This window comes from Mus pahari, chromosome 8 (assembly GCF_900095145.1).
Source record: "Mus pahari chromosome 8, PAHARI_EIJ_v1.1, whole genome shotgun sequence".
NCBI lineage: Eukaryota > Metazoa > Chordata > Mammalia > Rodentia > Muridae > Mus > Mus pahari.
In genome coordinates this window covers 105,136,639-105,159,573 of record NC_034597.1, presented here as the reverse complement: position 1 = coordinate 105,159,573, position 22,935 = coordinate 105,136,639, and the positions used below count along the sequence as shown (strand labels likewise).

At 44.3% G+C, this 22,935-nt stretch overlaps 1 protein-coding gene across 1 annotated transcript in view; it reads left to right on the top strand.

Annotated features, from left to right (window-relative positions):
- The first annotated feature begins 546 nt into the window (after positions 1 to 546).
- Dct (dopachrome tautomerase) overlaps positions 547 to 22,935 on the top strand; it is a 38,663-nt gene continuing 16,274 nt past the window's right edge. The window contains exons 1-6 of the mRNA XM_021202855.1: positions 547 to 960; positions 8,970 to 9,269; positions 11,474 to 11,574; positions 12,292 to 12,458; positions 15,379 to 15,558; positions 17,273 to 17,408. Of these exons, the coding sequence (XP_021058514.1) occupies positions 666 to 960; positions 8,970 to 9,269; positions 11,474 to 11,574; positions 12,292 to 12,458; positions 15,379 to 15,558; positions 17,273 to 17,408 (1,179 nt within the window). The 5' untranslated portion in view covers positions 547 to 665. The remainder of the gene's footprint in view (positions 961 to 8,969; positions 9,270 to 11,473; positions 11,575 to 12,291; positions 12,459 to 15,378; positions 15,559 to 17,272; positions 17,409 to 22,935) is intronic.

Here is a 22,935-nt window from a genome sequence, read left to right as displayed (position 1 = left end):
GTCATGTGCTAACAAAGAGGATTTCTCTAGTTATAATCCCCTTAATGATGGCTTCTCCCAGCCCTTCCCCCCCCCCCCCCCGTGCCCCACCAGGGCCCCGTGGCTTGGCGAGCCAGAGAGAATAAAGGCAACACGGTCCTTGGCTTTTGAACTGAGTTCAAGGCAATTAAGGTCAAGGGCTAGGGAGAGAAGGGGAGGCTTAGAAACAGCAGCATAATCAGCAGTATGGCTAGAGCACTCTGTAAATTAACTCAATTAGACAGAGCCTGATTTAACAAGGAAGACTGGCGAGAAGCGCTCTCCTCATTAAACCTGATGTTAGAGGAGCTTCGGATGAAATTAAATCTGTGTTAGTTGTTTGAGTCACAGAAAATTGCATGTGCGTCTACACATGTGCACACGTGTAGGCTCTGTGATTTAGGTGGGGATTTTGAGAGGAGAGGAAAGGGCTAGAACTAAACCTAAAGAAAAGGAAAGGAAAGGAAAGGAAAGGAAAGGAAAGGAAAGGAAAGGAAAGGAAAGGAAAGGAAAGGAAAGGAAAGGAAAGAAAAAAGAAAAGGAGATTTGAGTGAGTAAAGGCTCCAGAGCTCAGGAGTGGAAGACAAGGAGGAAAGCCAGACAGAAAACAGGTGGGACGCCGGGCCAGGCCTCCCAATTAAGAAGGCATGGGCCTCGTGCGATGGGGGCTTCTGCTAGGTTGTCTGGGCTGCGCAATTCTGCTCCGAGCTCGGGCTCAGTTTCCCCGCGTCTGCATGACCTTGGATGGCGTGCTGAATAAAGAATGCTGCCCGCCTCTGGGCCCCGAAGCAACCAACATCTGTGGATTTCTAGAGGGCCGGGGGCAGTGCGCAGAGGTGCAAACAGACACCAGACCCTGGAGTGGCCCTTATGTCCTTCGAAACCAGGATGACCGTGAGCAGTGGCCGAGAAAATTTTTCAACCGGACATGCAAATGCACAGGTGAGGGCCCTTGGGCAGCCCCAGATGTCACTGCGTTTGAGTTTGGTGGAGATTCCTAGGCAGGAAAGCGATCCCTTCTGAGGAGAGATGACACTGTGACAAACGGTTAGGCAAGCTGCTTCTGGTGGCAAGCCTGTTCACTCAGTAAGGCGGATAGATTGCTTACATATTTCACGCCCCGTGTATGTACTTATGAACACTAAATCAACATAGTGTGGGCCACGCCTGACTTGCTGGACACATGCCAACATACCTTTGGCTTGTTTGTGGGAGGGGAGGCTACAGAGATGGGGAGCCTGCTTTGAAACTAGAACAAGTCCTTTCAAGATGGAGCGGGGCCTCTCCTGCAATGGGTCCGTACTTGCTGTGGCCCTGGGTGCGGCTTGGCATGGGGCAGGCGCAGAGGGGGCAGGTGCTATAGAGAGCTGCTCTCAGCATTTCTCAGGGTTTGAATAGACCACAAACAGGGCTCGTCTGCCTTGCTCAAGCCAGGACTGGACCGTAACTTTGCCAGAGTTGGGGAGATGGACCAAAGAAACCCCCTCAGAAAGATGTTATTAGAGACCAGTGGGTTCTTTCTACATTATCTGAATTCCAACTGGGTAATATCGGATCTGCTCACTATACTTCCCTTAAAATCTGGGTGTCTCCCAATACTCCTTTCTATGAAATCTCCATTTTTTTCTGTTTCTGGGGTTCTTACGTCCTCCTTTTATCCCACTTCTGGTTTTCAGAAACCATGCACAACTGTAAAAAACCCTGAGTCTGACAGGGCATCTGATAAATTACCCTGCGAGCAGCAGCCCCAGCAAAGCCCTTGGACATGGCTCCTCAGCGGCCAGCTGCGAGCTGTTTCCCTTCTGCCTTACTTCTGCTTTCCCACGTGCTGCTGCAGCACAGGGGATACTCCGGCTATGTCAGGGTCAGAAACGCTGTCACTGAGGGAAGGTGTGAGAAGTTCTGCCCTTATCATTTTGTTATAAAATAGTTACTATTATGTTCGAAGTACCGACAGATCCACCCCAGAATGTTGCGCATGCCAGGCAAGTGCTTCAGCCTGGTAATGATAAACTAAATGATTTAAAGGAATGATAAGGTCTAGTTCTGCTTTAGATATTGTGATAGAAGTTATGATAGTGTGTTGAATATGTATTATCCATTTTTTTCCTGAGGCATTAAAGCATTTGCTTTACTAGCCATTGTTCATAGGTTTTTCAGCCTCATTGGGGGGTGGGGTGGGAGAGGAATACTTGTGGTATTGGGAGTCACACTAACATGGGTGATCTTTGTCTCAAACCTCCAGAGCCATCTATGGGAACTATATCCAGGTCAATAGATGGCAAAATGCTGTGCTTCTCAAGAGTTGAGCATCCATGTTTTAAAGTCCTGAGGCAGAATGCTTTAGTAGGTCAGATGAAACAGTACACTCATCCTATTTCCTCTTTATGGTTCTCCTTGGAGAGTGAAAGCACATTTGCTTTTAGGAAGGGGAAGTGGGAACTGCAGGACAGAGCAGACTAGAAGGTGCATTTGCGATGTCTCTTTGTAGAGGAAGTATTTTGAATATTCCTCAAGAAGGGGCAGGAATATGTGTCAAAGTGACCTACCTACTTTAGGAGTGAAACAGGGAATGGGTCAGGAGAAGGACGGTCCACAAGTTTTAGATATAAGACACCACATTCCCAGAGGCCAATTCCTTGAAGCAGGGCTTCCCTCCTCAAGGTACAGTTTGCATCTCCAGCTGCCAGTCAGCCATGACTACCCTCGAGGGCCCATCCTCCTGCCTGTAGTTCACCTTTGTCTCTGACTCACTCAGGACCACTGCCCATTCTGTACTGCATATGTGTTAAGGATACTTAATATGTGTTGTTCATAATACTTATTTTGACAGATCACTCCTTTTATCTAGTTTTCCACACAAGATTCTGCACACAGTCAATCGATACAATAATAAGTTTGTATATATGCATAGTCTCACAGTCCGGCTCCTCTCACAACAGTCAGGGAAATGGACATGTCCTCTACCTCCAATGAGCTTTTTTGTGTCCTTGCTTTTTTTTGTTTCTTCAAGAATACTTTACTTGAACTTTAGCGGGGCAGCACAGTCTTAAGTGTACGGTAGCAAGCTATGGACTGGATAGCCGAAATTCACCGTCACTGTAACTCCATCCTCATTCAGGGGATCCTCCTCGTTTCCTCCTCTGCCGCCCTTCCTGGTAACCGCACTCTCGTCCTCTCTGGTTAGCTGACCCCTCTAGCTGCCTCATTGAGGAGGCATTGCTGTACAGTGGGGATTGATTTCACCCAGCACAGTGTCTTTCAGGTTCATCTGCAGGTTGTAGAGGTAGCGATGACCCCACCACCTCTTCCTCCTCCTTTTTAAACGTAATAGTTGTTTTAATTCTGAGACTTGAACCCAGGACTTACACACCTTAAACAGACATTCTACCACTGAGCTATATCCCCAGTCTCCTCCCCACCCCCCCCAGTCTTGAGACACTTGCAATGGGAAGTTGCTTTGTGTACCAAATTTGTGCCATCATTTGGTGATGTGCTGCTTCAAAGACACACACACGTTCTTCTATTTCCTTTCAAAGAGCAAGCGACCCTACCTTCCTTGAATAGTGTCTTTATAGTTCTCACGTCCAACATGCAGTTTATACCTGACTTGGAGCATCCCAAAGGCTCTTGGCTCTGGGCGCTGTCTAAAGCATTTGCAAATGGAGCACCTGGGACTCTCTTGGCCAACCTCAAGTTTCTAAGGCAGAGATGGAAATTAGTCTGTGGCCAGCAGAACACTGATTGCATTGGCCGATTCCTTGAGAAAAATCATATGATTCCATGCTCTACTACAGGCTGGTGAGAGAAGCTTTAGCCTCATAAAGGAAAACTAAAAAACTACACTAAAATAATCAAATTTGGTGTCTCAGTTCTCTATAGAGAACTTATCTACAATTGGCTGAGGTAAATTGGGGAAGCACTGAGTATGTTTGTCAGAAAGAGCTTCAGGAGATTTTGGGCACTGGCCACTTTGTTCCGAAGCTCACCTGACAGTTAGCATTTACGAGGCGATGCCACTTGCAGCTGCATCTTTGGGCTTTTTGAAATCCTTGGGCACCAAATAGTTTTTGAACAGTTGGCTGAGACCTTCTTGTTTGTACAAGTGACTAAGTGCCTCATTTTCCAATCTCTGAAATGGGGATAATGATGAAACCACACTTGTAAAATCTTTTTGAGCTCTGCAGATGAAAGAACCTGTGTGAGCATAAAGTATTGTTATTAAAATAATAGAATCTCTAATTAAAAGGAATAGGCTATTTAGAGTTCCTTGTAAACTCCCTAATCGGTGGTCGTTAAGCTAAGTTAGCCTAATAGCGTTTTTTTGAGTTTAAGCCACACAATGCATGTAGGGACTTGTAGTGTGTAAATGTTTTCTTTCTCCCCATCCTGGTTTTAAGTCAGGAGAGGATCTTGACTTTTTAAGTTTAGTTTTTGCTCAAGGACGATTTCACTCAATGTGAGATAGATTGGAATTATCCCATCCCTCCTTTCCCTGTTTCCCACAAACAGCAACAAACATAATCTTTTTAATTGTGTTCCACTTGTGTATTTCTTACCACCAACGCCCATGAACAAGACTAACTCATATTAAGCTGGTGCAAGACACAACTGGGAAATTTAAAGAGATACAGAGCATGTTGTATTTTGCTAGTTATTTTCAGTATTTTGATACACTGTTTAGGTCAGGTCTATAAGCTACAAACAGGAGGGACCTCATTTATATGTAGAAAAGAAGTTTTTTAAATGAGTAAACTTCCAGATTGTAAATGATAAGTAGCAAGTGTTTTATGGTGAGTAGTGTGTGTGTGTGTGTGTGTGTGTGTGTGTGTTGCGAATCAGTGTGGGTCTTCTCTAGAGTCAGCAGTGTTTGTTTTGTCTTTTGCATTACACAACACTTTGTTTCTTTCTGTTTCTATTTTTCCTGCAGCTTCAGGTGTGCTGCAGCCTTCTGTATGTGCCAGCATTCCCACTTCCTCTGCTCCCCAGTGGTACCTTATCTTTGTCTGCATCCCCAGTGTCTAATACATGCCTCCTCCCTCCAGTTTCCAGTCTTTCTTCCATCACTCGCTCACTTGACATTTATCTGTCCTAAGTGTGCTGAGCCCATGACATGTGGGGTGGGGTGTGTGTGTGTGTGTGTGTGTGTGTGTGTGTGGCGTGATGTTCAAGGGCTCACAGTATCAATGTCGAGGACAAGTCATAGCTCTGCCACTTGAAAAGCAGAGTTTTCTACGACTATCAACTGCAACACTTGGTGTGGATGACAGTTGTGCCCTGACACCGTTCTCTGGGGTCTGTAACAGCACACTTATTTTTCACAAGAACTCTGTAAAACAGAACTCTTATTTTGTAAGCTCAGAGAGGTTGAGCTCAAAGCCACCAGCAGTGACAACTTGTCTGAAAATATAAAAAGCTGTAAGGACAGAGGAAAGCATATTGAAATTCATTTTAAAACTACTTTTTAGAGTAGAATATCTTTTATTTATTCTTTGGCAACTTTACACTTGTGAATCATGCATTTTAATCTTATGTACCCCACCTGCTGGAAACTTCAGCTTTTCCCTTTTGCTCTCCACAGGAGAGAGTATTTTTTAAAAATGATTTTAAGTTCCGATAGCGTGAAGTCAACAGCCCGGGGATTTCCTAGGTGTCCCTTGCATCTATGCACCTCCCCAATTTCACACCCCCTGTTTAGTTTTGACTGTAATTAGGATTTAGATGTTCAGTAAGTTATTTACTACATAAATAAACAAACAAGGAAGAAAGGTATTGATGATAGTGTTTTCACCAACCAGAAGAGTCACGACAAGCAGTGCTGTGTAGAGATTATCACAAGCTGTGACTAGCTCAAGTTCTACATTAGGAACTACAAGTCAGACATACTTTATGATTTTTAATGTGAGAGTGTATGAAAGTCACTGCTAGAAAATTTAAATCTTTTTTTTTTTTTTTTTTTTTTTNCTATTTAAAAATGTAGGGCTTTTTTAGTCCATAGAAAAACTGAATAGAAGGGGTTGAGGAGATGGCTCAGCTTGGATAACCCTTGACATTGCACCATGATCCCCAGCAAGCCACGCAGAGCACCAGGCTCACTATGTACTAAAAGCAAAGCAAAGCAAAGCAAGAAGCAAAAGCCCTTCACTAGTCTTTCCTTACATTTTAGTGATCTTAACATCTGTAGGAAGCACTAGTGAGAGACGCAGGAACAACCCACCTTGTTTTATGGTTTTATTGACTTTACAGACCAGAGTTTTATTTAAGACGACATAAAGCCAACTATCAACTTGAAAGGGTTAAAACTTTTAAGTTTTGATCCTGGTGGGTCACTGTAAATGAAGGTCTTTCCTTAAGGTCCAGCCAGCAAGATGAGCTAGACAGTCACTTCGGATAATGTGGGTAACTGCTTTCCATTTCCCTCTGGTCTCCCTGTAAAAAACAACCAACCAAACCAGCCCAGCCCTCCCCAATACTCCTTTATTATTTAAAAACTATTTATTTATTTTTATTTTGTGTCTATGAGCGTTTGCCCGCCTATATTGTGTAGATTGTGGGGGCCAGAAGAGGGTATCAGATCCCCCGGAGCTGCCTACAGGTACCTACAGTTGTGAGCTGCCATGTGCATGCTAGGGATTGCAACTGGTTCCTCTGCAAGAGCAGTGGTGATCTTGGTTTATAAACCATCTCCCCCGCTCTCCATGTGCACTTGGAATTCCAGTGCTACAAAAGTAGAGACAGGTTGGCTCCTGGAGCTTGTGGGCCAGACAGACAGGCTAGCTGAATTGGTGAGTCCAGATTCAGTGAGACTTTCAAAAATAAAGTAAAGAGAGAGAGAGAGAGAGAGAGAGAGAGAGAGAGAGAGAGAGAGAGAGAGGATGCTTGATGACTTCTAGCATGCACATACACACACAAACCCACAAAGACGTGTAGGGACATGAGAAACAACAGCACACACACACACACACACACACACACACACACACACACACACATACTGAGCAAAAAGCACTCAGATCTTTTGTTTGTTTGTATGCCTCCCTGTCTACCACTGCCAGCAACCCGTTTCTCACTGGTCTTGGGTTCTTTCCCACTGAAGAGAGATGACTGTGCTTTCTGAGCAGAGACTTTAAAAACAGCTGCAAGTTTGACTGAGTGCTCACTTGAGTAGTAAGTATTCTTCAGACAGAAACTTTATTCAATTATTTCTCAAAAAAAAAAAAAAAAAGCTATTTGTGTAAAAGCTACCCCAGTGGGTAGTAGGTATTTTCTTTCTTTCTCTTTTTGTCCTGATGATGCTGGACATGGAAACCGAGTGCTTCACCACCGAGTCAGGCCTCCGTGATGATTATACATAAATAAAATAAATGGATTCCAAGTGGCTGGGGAAACACAGTTCAGGTCATTCTGATGTCTGGGTCCCAGGCTGGGGGTGCAGCTCAGCTCTGGGTACCATACCCCTCAACCAGCTCCGCCCAAACAAGGTATAGAGATGATCTGGCTTGAACTTAAAAGCAGGGGTACATGCAGGGAGGGATTTTGGAAGACAAGGAAAAGTGTTCCAGGCACAGGAAAGAACCAGTCATAGTCTCAAGGGCCATGAGGTAGAGGCAGAGGCAGAGGCCGAGCAGGAGCTGGTCATTCTGCCTTAAATACTTGGAGTCAGCCCTTTAATCTTCTGGAGATAAGACTATTATCTTCTTGTGGGAATAACAGCTAAACTTTCCCTCTAACGTACCTGAGGAGTGAGCTGTTGATTATGCCCAAAGCAGAAAACCCACAAGGTTGACTGCAGAGGCAATGAAAGAATTTAGACTTAGTCACCAGTCCTGGGGGGCATTTGAGAGCTCACTCACTAGTTCTTGTCCTTTGGGTGTGGGAAAGCAGAGATGCTTTGTTGCAGACAGAAAATTCCAAAGGATTTGCACTTCTCCACATCACAGCAGTTAATTCACTTTTATGATTTGCCAGACAACATCGATTTTTGTCTTAATGCTGTCTCCTTTGTGAAAGGAACCAGCATTTTAAAAGTTAGATGCCACCCAAATTCTGCAAGTCAGCTTGTTTTTCGTCGTCGTCGTCATCATCATCATTATCATCATCATCAATTGTTTTCCAGATAGGGTCACACTGCATAGCCCTGGCTGTCTCATCCTGGAACTCACTATGTAAACCAGGCTGGCCTCAGTTTCACAGAGGCCCACCTGTCTGTGCCTCCTGAGTGCTGGGGTTGCTCACTAAGTTAGCGGATCAGTCTGTGCCAGCCAAGTAGTGTGGGCTGGAACAGACAGCGGAGCTTAGCAAGGTCAGGCCAGGTTGGGATGTGCAGAGGACGTTAGAAGAGATAGCTTCGGGTCGCCCAAGAGCTAGGGCCATTGCAAGCAACCATTGCAGACAAGGAACAGAAGTGATTTTCTACTAGTGCTGGAGGTGGAGGCGTTAGCAGGGCTCGTGCCTCTCCCCTGGGCTTCCTGGTAATCGCTCTTCTGTGGGCTTCCCTTTGCGTACAGTACAATCAAATGCGGCAAGAGGCTGCCGCTCCCGTGCCCTTATTTTACCTTCCAAAACTAGACACATGCTGAGGTTGTGGGGACTAAGCCTCCTTTGCCCCCTCCTCCCCCTCCCCCCTCTTCGTCCTTGCCCTCCTCCTCCTCTGCCTCTTCCTCCTCTTCTGCTTAACAATAAAAAATGACTTCCACACTGTAGTAGAGGCTGCAAGCCCAAAAACAAGGCAGCAGAGTTGGGCCTGGCTTCTCGGAGGCCCCGGTGCCCTATCGGGTGCTTTCTCTCCGTGTTCTGTCCTTGTCTCCCCGTTTGTGTCAGCTCCCCTCCTTCCCCCTTATAATCATCCGTTCTTTTCCATTCTACCTGGAATTCCAACTGAGAATTTTCTTCCAAAGTATATAACCTCATACTCATTTTTCATCCCCCCCCGTCCCCCTTTTTTAAATCAGGAAACTTTGCTGGTTATAATTGTGGAGGCTGCAAATTCGGCTGGACCGGCCCCGACTGTAATCTGAAGAAGCCGCCCATCCTAAGGCGGAATATCCATTCCCTGACTGCCCAGGAGAGGGAGCAGTTCTTGGGCGCCTTAGACTTGGCCAAGAAGAGTATCCACCCAGACTACGTGATCACCACGCAGCACTGGCTGGGGCTGCTTGGACCCAACGGGACCCAGCCCCAGATCGCCAACTGCAGCGTATATGACTTGTTTGTGTGGCTCCATTATTATTCTGTTCGAGACACATTATTAGGTGGGTTTCCCCCATTGGCTTACCACGCATCATTAGAGGCTTGTGACCGGGTGGGGGTACGGGATGGGAAGTCATTTGATACAAGTTAATTAACAGGGTGTAGGTCTGGCAGAATTACCAAACACCGCCTGTAGCTCAAAAGAGGCCGTTTCTTTCTGTTCTGCCGTTACTTTAAACCTCTCTGGTTTATATTCCTGCTTCAGAGTCTAATCCTAGCTCTCTGTGAAACTTAATCCTCAAAGGCCTGAGCAAAGTGGAGGCAAATTCCTTCTGATTCCAGGAAAAAAAAATCAACTTTGGCTTGAAAGCTGGTTCTGGCCTTTCCTTCAAAGTGGAGAATTAACTGAACATATGCCAGGGAGCGCAGCCATCCCTTGTCCGGAAATGCAGTATCTGTACTAGAAATGCGGCGAGCCCTGAAACGCGCGTCTTTAGACTTTCAGTTGGAAGTTCTCTTGAGGTTGCTTCCTTGTAGGACAGGTGATTTCCGTCCTCTCCTTCCACTCTGATGTGGGTTTCGTGGATAGAATGCAGGTGTCCGAGCTTACGTGTCACCTGTCTTTATGTTCTCGCTGGCCACCGGCATCATCAGCTCATTTCACCACTTTTTAAAGCATCCAACTTAGGCATAATCGTCCACACAAGCAAGAAGAACTCTACGTTGCCATGGCTCGGCTTAATGTTTCCTTGACAACACAATTCCACAATGCTGGGAGGCTTCTCAGATTCCACGAAGATGGCCTTTGACCCCAACACGTGCTGTAGTGCACGTGCTCCCCGCCTCCACAATAATAACGAAATGATGCTTGTGAAATATTGAGGACTCTCCCAGAACCTAAAACGTGGGGACTGGATGGGACACGGCACCTCATCAAACAGCTACAGCGTCGTCCCCAGTTACCCATGAGAAGCCATGAGTTTGCTCTAGGAGACTTTGAATCCATTCTAGACTCTTTTCATCACAGTCTGTACACTTGGCTATTTCTGGTGCCATTCCCTACTTCTGGGTTCCCTCCTTAGGTCAGGGTGTACAAAGTTATTGAGTGCCTTGGACCAGTGAAGTTCTCTCTCTCTCTCTCTCTCTCTCTCTCTCTCTCTCTCTCTCTCTCTCTCTCTCCTTTCTCTTTCCCTCTCCACACCTCGGCACCAGTCCACATCCTTTGGTGTCCCTCTCATTGTTTTGTGTAGAAAACACGAAACTTTCCTTTAGTCAAAAAACCATTTTTTTAGAAAGGTTGTGTGGCCAGCAGCAGTGACAGAAGCTCTGCTTTTAGTGTGAGTGTTGTTAAAACCTGCCTCACGGGGAAGCATCCATCTTCCTTTATCCATAGATGAGGCTGAAAGCCTTTATCGTTTTCCTGTCATTACTCTGAGGATTTTTTTGCTTTATGAGAAGATAGTCTCTCAAGAGGAAAGGAAAACTATAGTTTCTGGTCCTATCTGGGAACTAAATTTATATTCATGTCTGTTCAGCTCTCTGAAGTTATTACAGGTACTTTGAAAGAACTAAAGTGAGCTGAAGTTTCTGCATAACCATCAAGAGCTGCTGTGAAAGGCAGAAGACGGATGGCGCAGGCAGCAAGAAGGGCGTTAAATTGCCCAAAGCGCTTCACTGAAATTGGCAGTTCCAGTGGCCAGCTAAATTGGCTCCGGCTTTTTTTTTTTTTTCTCTTCTGGTCTCAGTGACCATGCTTGTCAGCTGGTGGTTCTAGCGGATTGATGGGTGAGGCAGCATTCTCGAAAGTTCTTTTTGGATGTATAAAGGCTGCATTAGCACCAAGCATGGTTGAAGTCGCTACATTATTAAGCAATCTCTTCTGTTATAAATTTACCCAATCTTAAAGAGCGAGTCAGAAAGTCTTTAAAATGCATTTCATTTAGGCCTTAGGGACTGACACTTTTAGACAGCATTTTATTGTAATGCATTGTCCTGTAAAAATTAAAATATGTAACAGGACCCTGGCTGCTGAAATTGACTTGAGTTTCCCAGTTCTCTGCTAAAACAAAGGGTTGAGGAGTGAAACTGATGACTTTGTGAAAGTGCTAACCGCCTTCCAAACTCTGTTATCATTATTCTTGTTGCTTTGTAAATAGATACATGGTTTTTAAACTAAGAAACTGTGGGCCTTTTGGACACAGACATACCCCTGATAAGGTTTAACTTAAGTATTCCATTCTCTGATCTCTATTTCCCAACTGTTTAGGTCCAGGACGCCCCTATAAGGCCATTGATTTCTCTCACCAAGGGCCTGCCTTTGTCACGTGGCACAGGTACCATTTGTTGTGGCTGGAAAGAGAGCTCCAGGTTGGTCAAAGCTGTGTGTTCAGTATCTAAAACGGATTTGCATTAAAGAGGGTGTGATGTTTGATACACTTATTTCAGTGATAACTAGTGGAAAAAACAACAACAACAACAACAACAACAAAAAAAAAACCAAACAACCCAGCACTCTCAATGTTTCAGGAAGCTTTCCTTTCTCTCTGTGTCGAGTATCTAAAGTATGCTCCCTTGACAAATTACCTGTGCATGATGACCCATTGTGGATACTTTTGCCCTCCTGCTGTACATTCCATCTCTAGACATTTGCACCTTCCAAATTCCTTCTACATTCTATGCACTTGATTTTTTTTTCTTTTTCATATGTTACATATGAGTGAGATTATAGAACATTTTTTAGAATCTGGTTTATTTCAGTTAGCCCAGTGTCCTCTAGGTTCATCTACATTGTCCCACATTGTTGCACATTGTGGCACATTGTTGCAAATGGTAGGAGCTCCTACTGTATTAAGGCAGAAAAATTGCGTTGTGCTTATTTATACATGTGCACAAATGCATATGTGAGACATATATTTAATGTGAATATATAAATACATTTTTATATATTGATATTTCTTTGTCAATCTGATTGGTATTCATAGTTTTGCTCTAAGTTTGGCTAAGAAGTAAGCCAGCCATTGCCTCCATGCCTTGGTGTAGCATCTGACACATCCATAAAGTGATGGGAGCTCCCTTTGCTTTTAGAGACTCACTGGCAACGAGTCCTTTGCGTTGCCCTATTGGAACTTTGCAACCGGGAAGAACGAGTGTGACGTGTGCACAGACGAGCTGCTTGGAGCAGCAAGACAAGATGACCCAACGCTGATTAGTCGGAACTCAAGATTTTCTACCTGGGAGATTGTGTGTGACAGGTATCACAGTGTAACTCTTGAGATGTTTGCACTTAGTTCTTGGTGATAGACACTGTGTTTCTTTATATTTCTCTTTCTGTGGAACATGGAGTTATGTTTCCATGTTTTTGAAGGCAGTTTTCCTACGGGAGGCAGGAATTTAGACGTTCAACCTCTGAAATTAAAAAGTAGACGAATGGAACTTCTATTTTTGAGTCGAGTGTACTGGGGCATCATTTTGAGACCAGGAGCACCATTTCACAGCTGGGAGCAGTTCTAGCACTTGGCTTCCATCTGACGAGTATCAAGCGTATCCTTGGTGATGCAACACTTCTGGGAATCCAAGGACGAAGAAGATCCAGCTGCCCTGTGTTTACAGAGATCAATTTGTGGTAAATAAATTACCAAGCAGTCTGAGGAGTTCTGTAATATGTGTGTGTGTGTGTGTGTGTGTGTGTGTGTGTGAAGCCAAGAAGGGAGTCCAGACAAGTCCTCAAGGGCGTGGAGCTGATGGTTCTGAGACAGAAAAGAGGTACAGACTCCGGCTCGATGAGGGATGAGTGGGAAGGCAAGGAGGGTATGGATAGGTGGCAGGTCCTAGGTGTGGGAACATCATGCATCAACCCAGAGAAACCTCTGGAAGTAAGGTGGTATACCTGGGCCACAGGTTCCTGAGGTATTGTGTGGGAATCAAGCACCGGCCTTGGATGTGAGAGGCTCAACAACAACTCCCAATCCCTGAAGGCCACACGAGGAAATAAGTGACCCCCGAGTCCAGGGACTTCTTTCTCTGTGTATGCGCAGTTCAAACTCCACCTGGCCATTGGGAATCTCCTCCAGGATGCCCAGGAGTGCCTGGCACCTCAGCACCAAACACTATGCAGTCTGACTTTTCCTACTTATGACAAAATTTAAACTTATGAATTAGGCACAGGAAAAGATCAACAACAAGAACTAATAATAAAAAGGAACAATTATGATAAAGTTCTGAAGGAGACTTAGGTGAGCATAGTCTCTCTTCTTCTTTCAAAATGCTTCAATTTCTCAGCGCACTGTTGGAATATTTTAGACCAGAGTTGAATGCAGGAAACTAACCATAAAAAAACAAAACTGTGGATAAGAGGAAACAATTGTGCCTCAGAAGAAGGTTCCTTAAGAGGTTTCTCTGCCTTCTTTCATTTATCCTTTTTCTCTCCAAATTCCCATGTTTTAAGTTGTACTCTGCTTTCCTACCTGACACCATCTAGTGACATCAGGGCCTACCTCCCTGGCCAGCACTGCTTCTGGGCACATAGTTGTTCTGAGGGACCTGCCCTCGGTGGATGTGTTTTGTGAGGGGCCTGCCCTCAGGTGGATGTGTGTTGTAAGAGACCTGCCCTGGGGTGGATGTATGTTCTGAGGGGTCCGGGCCTGCCCTGGGGTGCATGTGTGTGGTGAGGGACCTGCCCTGGGTGGATGTGTGTTGTGTGCGTGTGTGTTCTGAGGGGTCTGGGCCTGCCAGAGGAACATCTTTTGTGTTCTGCACTTGCCCTCAAGCCCTCCATCAGGCCTTAGCTAGAAGGATGTTCTAGATATCCTTGCTCAACTCCACTCAGTTCCACAGAGCACCATTGCCACCTTGCCTTTGTCTATTCTTAAGTGGCATGAGAAGAAGTTTCCGTGTTTGTGTAAGTCTAAAGAATACTGAGTTCAAAGTGTTTTTTTTTAAAAAATATTTGGAACATCTTCTAGCCTCCCTAGATGAAGATGAATATATTACTCTTCATCTATGGGAACCCAAACATGTCTGACTCGGGGACTCTTATTTTACAGACCATCTCTCTGTAACACACTCTGGAAATGATGCCTGGGAGGCCTTTGATGCTGAGGTTGGGGTCCTGGCTCGCTCCGTCTTTGCATGTTCTCACCTTTTCCTCCTCACCACTCTTTCCCCACTCTCTCTGTATCCCATGCAGTTATGTCTTTCAGATCTATTTCCATCCATGTATCAGTACTCTGATGGTGAGATCCCAGGCTGCCAGCGGCATACCTTGTGGACCCTCCCTCTCAGCCTCACGCTTACCACCGAACTGTTCATTTCCAACTGTCTTCACACAGTTCCTAATATGTTGTTTTATTTTTGTACTTTAAAAAATTGTTATCTCATAGCACAGAGAGAAGGCTTAGTGGTTAAGAGTTACTTGATGAGAAACTGTGAGACTAGAGTTTGCATCCCAGCACGCACTGGATGAACTGGGCATCCCGGGCAGGTCTGTAAGCTCAGCTCCAAGGTGGAGGAGTGGAAGAGGCTTGCTGTGTCTGCTGGCTTCTAGCTAAGGAAACGTGACCCTCAGGTTTTTGTACCCCCCCCCCCCACATGTGCACATACATTCATGCAAATAAGCATAGGGACTAATATTATTTTTATTATACAAATTATAGGGTATAATATTGATAACTGTGTGTACATGTATGTATTCAGTGTAGGACAATCAAATCCAGGTATTTAAGACTTTCATTATATTTTATTACTGCATTTTATTTGTATAATTATAGCTGTTTCTTTGGCTTCCTAGGAGTCTTCAGTTGTCCTAAATGCTTTTCCCAGTTCTGCACAGATATTCCTCCCCAACTGGCTGTGTAATAGAAGCTACTATATTACCCCTTTAATCTTCTCAAGCTCAATTACAATTACAGTTGTCACCACTTAGCTTGTAAACCCGTCACTGTCTTTTGAATGGAATGATAATTACTATTACATTCACTCCTGTATTCTTGTTTGGGCAACCATGTTTCTGAAATGTCTCTTTCCATGCTTATTTTTAAGGGTGATGTTTTTTTACACCTAGTTTGGACCTTGTAAAGTAACTAATGACCACAACCCTCACGGATTTGCTTGGATCAAATTCACAATACCATCCGCAAAGTTATGACATATCGTTTTTAATCTTACAAATCTTAGCTTGGATGACTACAACCGCCGGGTCACACTGTGTAATGGAACCTATGAAGGTTTGCTGAGAAGAAACAAAGTAGGCAGAAATAATGAGAAATTGCCAACCTTAAAAAATGTGCAAGATTGCCTGTCTCTCCAGAAGTTTGACAGTCCCCCCTTTTTCCAGAACTCTACCTTCAGCTTCAGGTAGGCAATGGCCTTTTCTCCCACCCCTCAGAGCAGTCTTTCCACCCTTCTTAACACCAAGACCCTTTCTTGTAGTTCCTCATGATGTGGAGACACCCGACCATAAACTTGTTTTCATTGCTACTTTATAACTTTAATTTTCCTACTGTTATGAATCGCAAGGTAAATATTTTTTAGAGATAAAAGTTTGCCAAAGAGGTTACAACCCACAGGTTAAGAACCACTGCACTAGTGGGACTGAAAGAAACCAGGTTTTGGCAGACACCTCCAAATCTAAATATTCAGGAAAGGCTTAAAAACATGGGAAAAGGAGGTGTCAATGTTGAGAAATATATTCTTACCAAGACTGTAATTTTGCTAGTTTCTGAATGTTCAATGCCATCCTAATTTCTGATTTCTGTATACATGCAAGCATTACCTTGGAGCCATGGCCTCTCACTAACTCTCATACTTTAACAGTGCTCAAACTCTTATTATCCTTTTTCTTATTTGCTTTTTCTTACTTACTATCCTTTTCTTAAATCTGACATTAGAAGCTCATCAGATCATAATATTGGGGTCTGACTCTCAGGGGAGCTTTTTGGATTTAGCTCAATGTATTGCACAACATAACAACTTGCTACTTGAAACGTGAAGCTCAGATATCAGTTTCCTCTCACCACAGAAGAGCAGTGACGAATATGTATGAGCATCAGGTTCTCACAAAGATGCACGAGGTGTCCGAGGGAGAGAAGGTCAGCTTCTTCAAAACTGGATTTGTTCTCTTTCCCTACAAGCTCCCAACTCCCCACACATAAATTGCATAACTTATATTGGGCTCGGGGCAGGTAGGTAGAACTCAATTTCTGGAATTTTACTGAATGTATCAGGGCTTGAGCCTGGTGTTGAAAGTGGGCATGGCCCTTAGAGCAGTGTCAAAGTAGGCAAGGAGCTGAGCGTGATGGTGCACACCTTTAATTGCAGCACTTGGGAGGTAGAGGCAGGGCAGGTCTCTCTGAGTCTGAGGCCAACTTGGCCTGCATAGTGATTTGCAGGCCAGCCAATGAGATTCTGTTTCAAATAATCAATCAATCAATCAAACAAACAAACAAACAAAAAAGTAGGTAAAGGGTAACATTTTAAGGCTGTTTTAAAAAGAAGCATGCATTCATTTTTTTCCTTGTGATAAAAATGCACTAAGTTAGCCTGCATTCTCTCTAGTTTGAGTTGAGAGAGGTCTTAGGATTCTTGGATCATAATCACTGTCACCATTTGAGAGTCGGTTAGGGACATACATAGTTATGATACATTCTGCAAAATTCCTGAACTTAAGTTCTGCCTACCCTGCTCCTAGACTGGTATAAGTTATACAATTTATGTGTGGGGACTTGTAGAGAAAGAGAACAGGTCATGTATGGGGGAGAGAGAAAAAGCCCTGACAATAACATTATGAAGGAAACATAGTCCTTGTCTTTCAAGGGTACAGAAAATAAGAATAAAGATACATAGTTACTGTGCACAAAGAGAACAATGTAGCCCAGCAGGTGCAGGAGCAGCAAATGACTGGGTTCTCTCCCCTTGCTGAAGATTACACGAAAAGGTGGAGGTGAAAGAATCCTTCGTTAACTAGTGGCAAAGCCTCTGCTATCCTTATCCAGCATTAGAGGAGAGGATGGCTGGGTAACGCTGAGACTCCTGATCTTCACTGAAGTCACCACACTCTGGTTTCTCTCAGGAATGCACTGGAAGGCTTTGATAAAGCAGACGGAACACTGGACTCTCAAGTCGTGAACCTTCATAACTTGGCTCACTCCTTCCTGAACGGGACGAATGCCTTGCCACACTCAGCGGCCAACGACCCTGTGTTTGTGGTATGTTAGACACAGAACATATGAAGCTGTTTCTACATGTTTTGTAGGGTTCGTTGGCTTTGCAGTGAAGTTTTGGTAATGTTTCACTCTGTAAACAATATCCCCTCAGCCTATATATTTCAATTTTAAGCCACATGGGGCATATGGGTCAGTAGCATATGAAGTCCCTACTCATAAACCAATCCTTTAGGAATGGTTGGATTTAGATAGACTTAACCAGGAGTTTACAGGCCAGAGGGGAGTTTACAAGTTAGCAGAATTCTGTCAGTAATCTAAACAACTGTATACCACAAATTAGCATAACTGTAAATGGTGTTCCTTGGTGAATGAACAGTGTTGAAGAGTGTGCACTGCACATAGACTACACTTGTTTGTTGCGTAGAGGAAACAAAGGCTTGGGTAGCAAGAAAGGAGGAGGAAAGTGGGTGCTGGCTGGATGGGAAGCACAAATGCTCTCAGCCATAGTAGTGATGTGAACCCAGGAGAGGAGACAGGACAGGAGACAGCCATGAGAGGCATTGCAGGAGACAGCCATGAGAGGCATTGCAGGAGACAGCCATGAGAGGCAGGGCAGGAGACAGCCATGAGAGGCAGGGCAGGAAAGAGCCATGAGAGAGACTTGATACTGTCCACTCAGGATCCCAACGGCTCTTTAACACCCTAAGTGCAATGAATTTCTTTGAGAAATCTGATTTCAGTATTACTTCAAAACAAGGAAATCTTGACTATACTTGTCAATGGGGCTATCCATTTTAAAATCTCAAGACACACTAGTTTTTAAAGATGTTTGCCAAGGAGTTGTCTTGAGACAACTCAAATGGAGACTGTACCACCCGGGGCCAAAGCACTCAGCTACCCATCTGAACGCCTTTCACCCAGAGATGGTCTTCTGGGAACAGCTGTAAAACAGACTCCTTTTCGGTGGCTTAGTTACTCATGCTCAGCCATGGTCTGGAAGAAGAGGAAAGATGCATAAGCTATGAGATATTGTGATAGTTCACATTCACATCAATTTTACTATAGCATGCTGTTATTATTATAGTATTTTATTAGTTGGTTAATTAATTATTCCTGGTTGATAAGTTAAACTTCATCATAATAGATATGCATGTAGAGGAATCATATAGCATATATGAGGTTTGCTGTTAACTGGAGTTCAGGCATCCAATGAAGGCTTGGAGCCTGTGGTGTCTGTTTCCTTCTTCCACAGATGAGCATATTGGGTTATTATGACTCCTTACAGGGAGGGAACAAGGAGGCTGGAAAAGCCCTGGCCAGTGGACATTAGAAAAGATGGTTAGGCATTGGGTTGGTGCCTGCCTGATACTGTGTGGAGAGAGAAGCAGGGGGGTTTCACTCCAGTTTAATCCTGTCATGAGGAAAGTGTGTTTCTTCACTGGCTACTGAAAGCCCGTGCCCATAGGAAGGCAGACTAAACATTGTTTACTGGTACATCAGCAACAGTCATTTGTAGCAGACAGCAAAGAGTACTGGGTATTTTGTCTGTGCTCAGACATGCCTATGGAGTTAATCACAGTCAAGAGGGCCCTGTCTGTTGCTGATGTTGATGTCTGAGAGAGTGCATCCAGGCCTAGCTGACAGTACCAGGCCAGCGCCTGGATGTTGAGGTTGCTTTTCCTTCTGAAGAACAGCTCATTAAAGTTGGCTGAGAGGATTTATAGAATGGCAATACCAGTTTTCAACTGCTAACGGCCAGCGAGGTGTCTGCTTTGGAGGCCCTCAAATCACATCGCTTATTCCCATCCCCCCATGCTCTGTGCATCTTAGGTGGGTGATTTAGGATCCACCATAAGAAGAAATGTCCCCCTTTGTCCTTTAAATCTTTGATAGTATTTTGCATTTAGAATTTTCCTTGTTTTCCTTTGTTGAATTTTATTAATGTATCTTAGCTTGCTCAGATTTTTATAATAACACACTACGGACTTGTTAGTGTGAACAACTGCTACTGCTCTGGGCAAGGGGTCAGCAGTGTAAGATCAACACATTTATCATTGGATGAAGGTTTCTATATTAGCTTTTCTTATTACTGTGACCAATGCGCATGACAAGAAATAACAGGAAAGGAGAGATGTTCATTTTTGGCTTGCAGTATAAGATGACACAGGTGATCATGGTGGAGAAATCAGGGCATCAAGAGAGGGCTCTGGTCCCATGGAAACCACAGGCAGGAAGCTGAGTAGACAGGAAGTGGGATCTGGCTATAAAACCTCAAAGCCAGCTGGGCGTGGTGGCGCACGCCTTTAATTCCAGCACTCAGGAGGCAGAGGCAGGCGGATTTCTGAGTTCGAGGCCAGCCTGGTCTACAAAGTGAGTTCCAGGACAGCCAGGGCTACCCAAAAAAACCCTGTCCCAATCCCCCCCCCCCAAAAAAAAACCAAAAAAAAAAAACCCTCAAAGCCTTCCCACAGTGAGCCGCCACTTCCTCCAGCAAGGCTCCACCCACAAATGTACCATCATACCTTCTGGAGGAGTGCCACGAGTTGTGAACTAATTAGTTATTCAAACACAGAAGTCTGTAGGGGACGGTTCACATTCAATCTCTGACAGCTTTCTTCCTGGGTCTCCTCACTGTGAGCTTGAGTGATGGGAAGAGGCTAGGAGTAATCTCTCATATGCTGTTTCCTAGAAGGACGTCAATCCTATCAGATCAGGGCCCTGCATTTAAGACCTCAACAAATATTGGCAGTCTCCTTTCAGGTCGCATCTCTGAATGTAGGCACATCAAGTGAGCATGAGCTTGAACACACGAACGTGCGTGAATGAGCTTCTCAACTCACAGCTTCATCAGTTTCTACAAGTTTGTCTTTGTGGGCTCTGGGGAGGCTGTGTGACACCATAAGAAGACACTCAAGCCTAAGTCAAGTTGGGGCTAAGCAAGGCAACTTGACATAGACTTGAGTCTGTATCAAAAGAGGAGATGGATGACCATTCCTTCTAGAAACTGCTTCTCCTCTCTGGTCTGCACAGCCCTAACACCTGATGGGCTTGTCAGCTGTGTGGACGGTTGGACCCTGCCTCTGACTAGGTGGGGACTCATCTGTGAGGCATCAGCAACTGTTCATGCCATTTGCCTCATGCCAGCATTGCCTGGGGTCTCTGACTCCATGTTTCAGATCATTTCCTGGGCAACCACCTCAGCCATCAGCTCATGTCCAGGTTTCTGGCACTTACCTGCCTTCTCTGAGACTGTGTGTCTCTAGGGAGGTCTTGTTCAAGTGCGCAGCATCAACTATATAATTGGGTACACAATCTCTACTGATAAGACGATTTTACAGCTTCTCTTGTAAGTATTTCTGTTTACTTCAGCAGAACCATGAAGTTCTCTGACAGACTGAGGATGAGGATAAACCTTCCTCTACTCCTAAAGGAAATAATGGCAATGGCACTAAATGGGTTTTCTGTAGGACTGCTGTCTTTCTGAGGAAGCCCACGAACTCCATTAAAACCTACAGGGACAGGTCACATTTTTTGTAAGTGACCAGATAGCAAAATTCTGAGGTTTTCCGGCTGAGAGCCTCAGCTGCAGCTAATCAACAACTCGGCTTCCTTCTCTCTCCGTTCCACCTCCTCTGTTGCTCTTGCTCCACCCCTGCCTCCCTCCCTTGCTTTAATTTATTTTCTAATCAGTACTGGGAACTGAAACTGAGTTCTACTGCATGCTCAACAAACATTGAGCTGTATCCCTGGCTGAAGCGTGTAGGCACCATAGATAATGCACAAATGACTGAATGTGGTATCCATTAAAACACTACATAGAGAGACAGCCAGTAGGCCCATGTGGTATACATTTTGCACTTGTCTTATTTAACACTATATCACTATGATCTCATAGGTTTTCTTTTTTAACTTTGCTGACTCTTAACCTAAGGGACCAGCAAACCTAAGGGTTTGCAATATAGGGCACTTTCCACATCTTCTCAATTTTTCCTTCTGCCTTTCTTATTTTCTGTTTTGCTGTGGGGTCTTACTATGTTACCCATGCTGGCCTTAAACTCATAAACCTTCTACCTTAGCTCCTGGAATATCACTGTAGTCATATGTATTTCCTGTCCTAGGTGAGAACCCACATGATTTAAGTTTGTTAATAAAAATAAAACAAAACCCTGCAGCTTGCATGTAGTTCAACGATACTATGTATTTAGTTGTTTGGTCTTCATTATTTTTAGCATCTTCTATATTGAAAAATTTGGGGAGTAATAATATATTATTATATATATAAAACAAGAACAACAACTACAAAACAGAAAACCAGAGCCTTTCCTCAAAGGTGGAGGAACAGTAATTCATCACTATTTCCAACACACACACTTACTTAAGGCTGTTTACAAAGAGGTTTAAGTTGACACCAAATTATTGTGCGTCCTGAGATTTAGTGTAGACTATTTTAGTTGACAGAGTTACAGCTTCAGGAATTTCAGATTTGTGAGTCAATTTATGTAACTATGCTGCACACTGCTTTCGTTAAAAATTATTTTGTAAAATCTCTACAAGCAATAGAACTTCAAAGTTGTGTAGGATCGCAATAAGAAGGAAGAGAAGGCAGAACGTTAGGAAGCGGGGAAGGACCTCTGAAGCGATGTCTGAAATGCTAATAATTCTTACAAGTTGCAGCAATCCACACATTTATCATGGAAAATGAGATTAGTCCACAGGGAAGCTAAGCACCGCTCTCTTCTGTATTAAATTTAGATATAGTCCAGAAAATGGGAAAATGGGGAAACCAATACACTGTAAAATTCAACAGTTAACTGCTGAGAAGGAAGCTGTGCTAGAAACGTGCCATTCTACCCAGAGCCTCGGGACACTTTTCCCAGAGGAAGCATCTTAGAAATGGGCTGGGCAGTTAGTCTCTCTGTGCCCAGTTCATCCTACCTTGCAGGTGCGTTTGTTTCTCTCTGTGTCCAGCTTACCCCACCCACGCCTGTGTTGCAGACTCACCGGTGTGATCTTTAAGAACTGAACAGAAGTTGGAGCGTGGCTACACACCTGTAATCTCAACACTCAGGAGCTAGAGGCATGAGGCCCAGGAACTCTACGCCATCATTGACTACATGGGAATTTCAGAGCTAGCCTGGCCTACGGGAGACCCTATGTTAAAAACAAACAAACAAACAAACAAACAAACAAAAAACAGTCTTCCATTGTACATATACACATATACACCACTTTTTAATCTAATTTAAAACTGTTTTTCAAGACACAGTTTATGTGGTTTGGGGAATGAAATCCAGGGCTACACGCAGGCACAAAGCCCTACCGACAGAGCTACACTCTCGCCCTTGCACCACCATTTAAGGGCACGTCTTCCGTTATGCATGGAAGTTATTTCCCCATTGACTATTGTGAGTAGCATGCTGAGAAAACTGCAGGTGCCATTTGACATACTACCTCCTTTAGATCTAAGTCCTGCGGTGGAGTTTGGGAGCACACAGCAGTCCTACTTCTCGATTTTGCGGACCTACTGTGTCATTTTCCACCATTGCTTAACTAAACCAGCAGTGGAAAT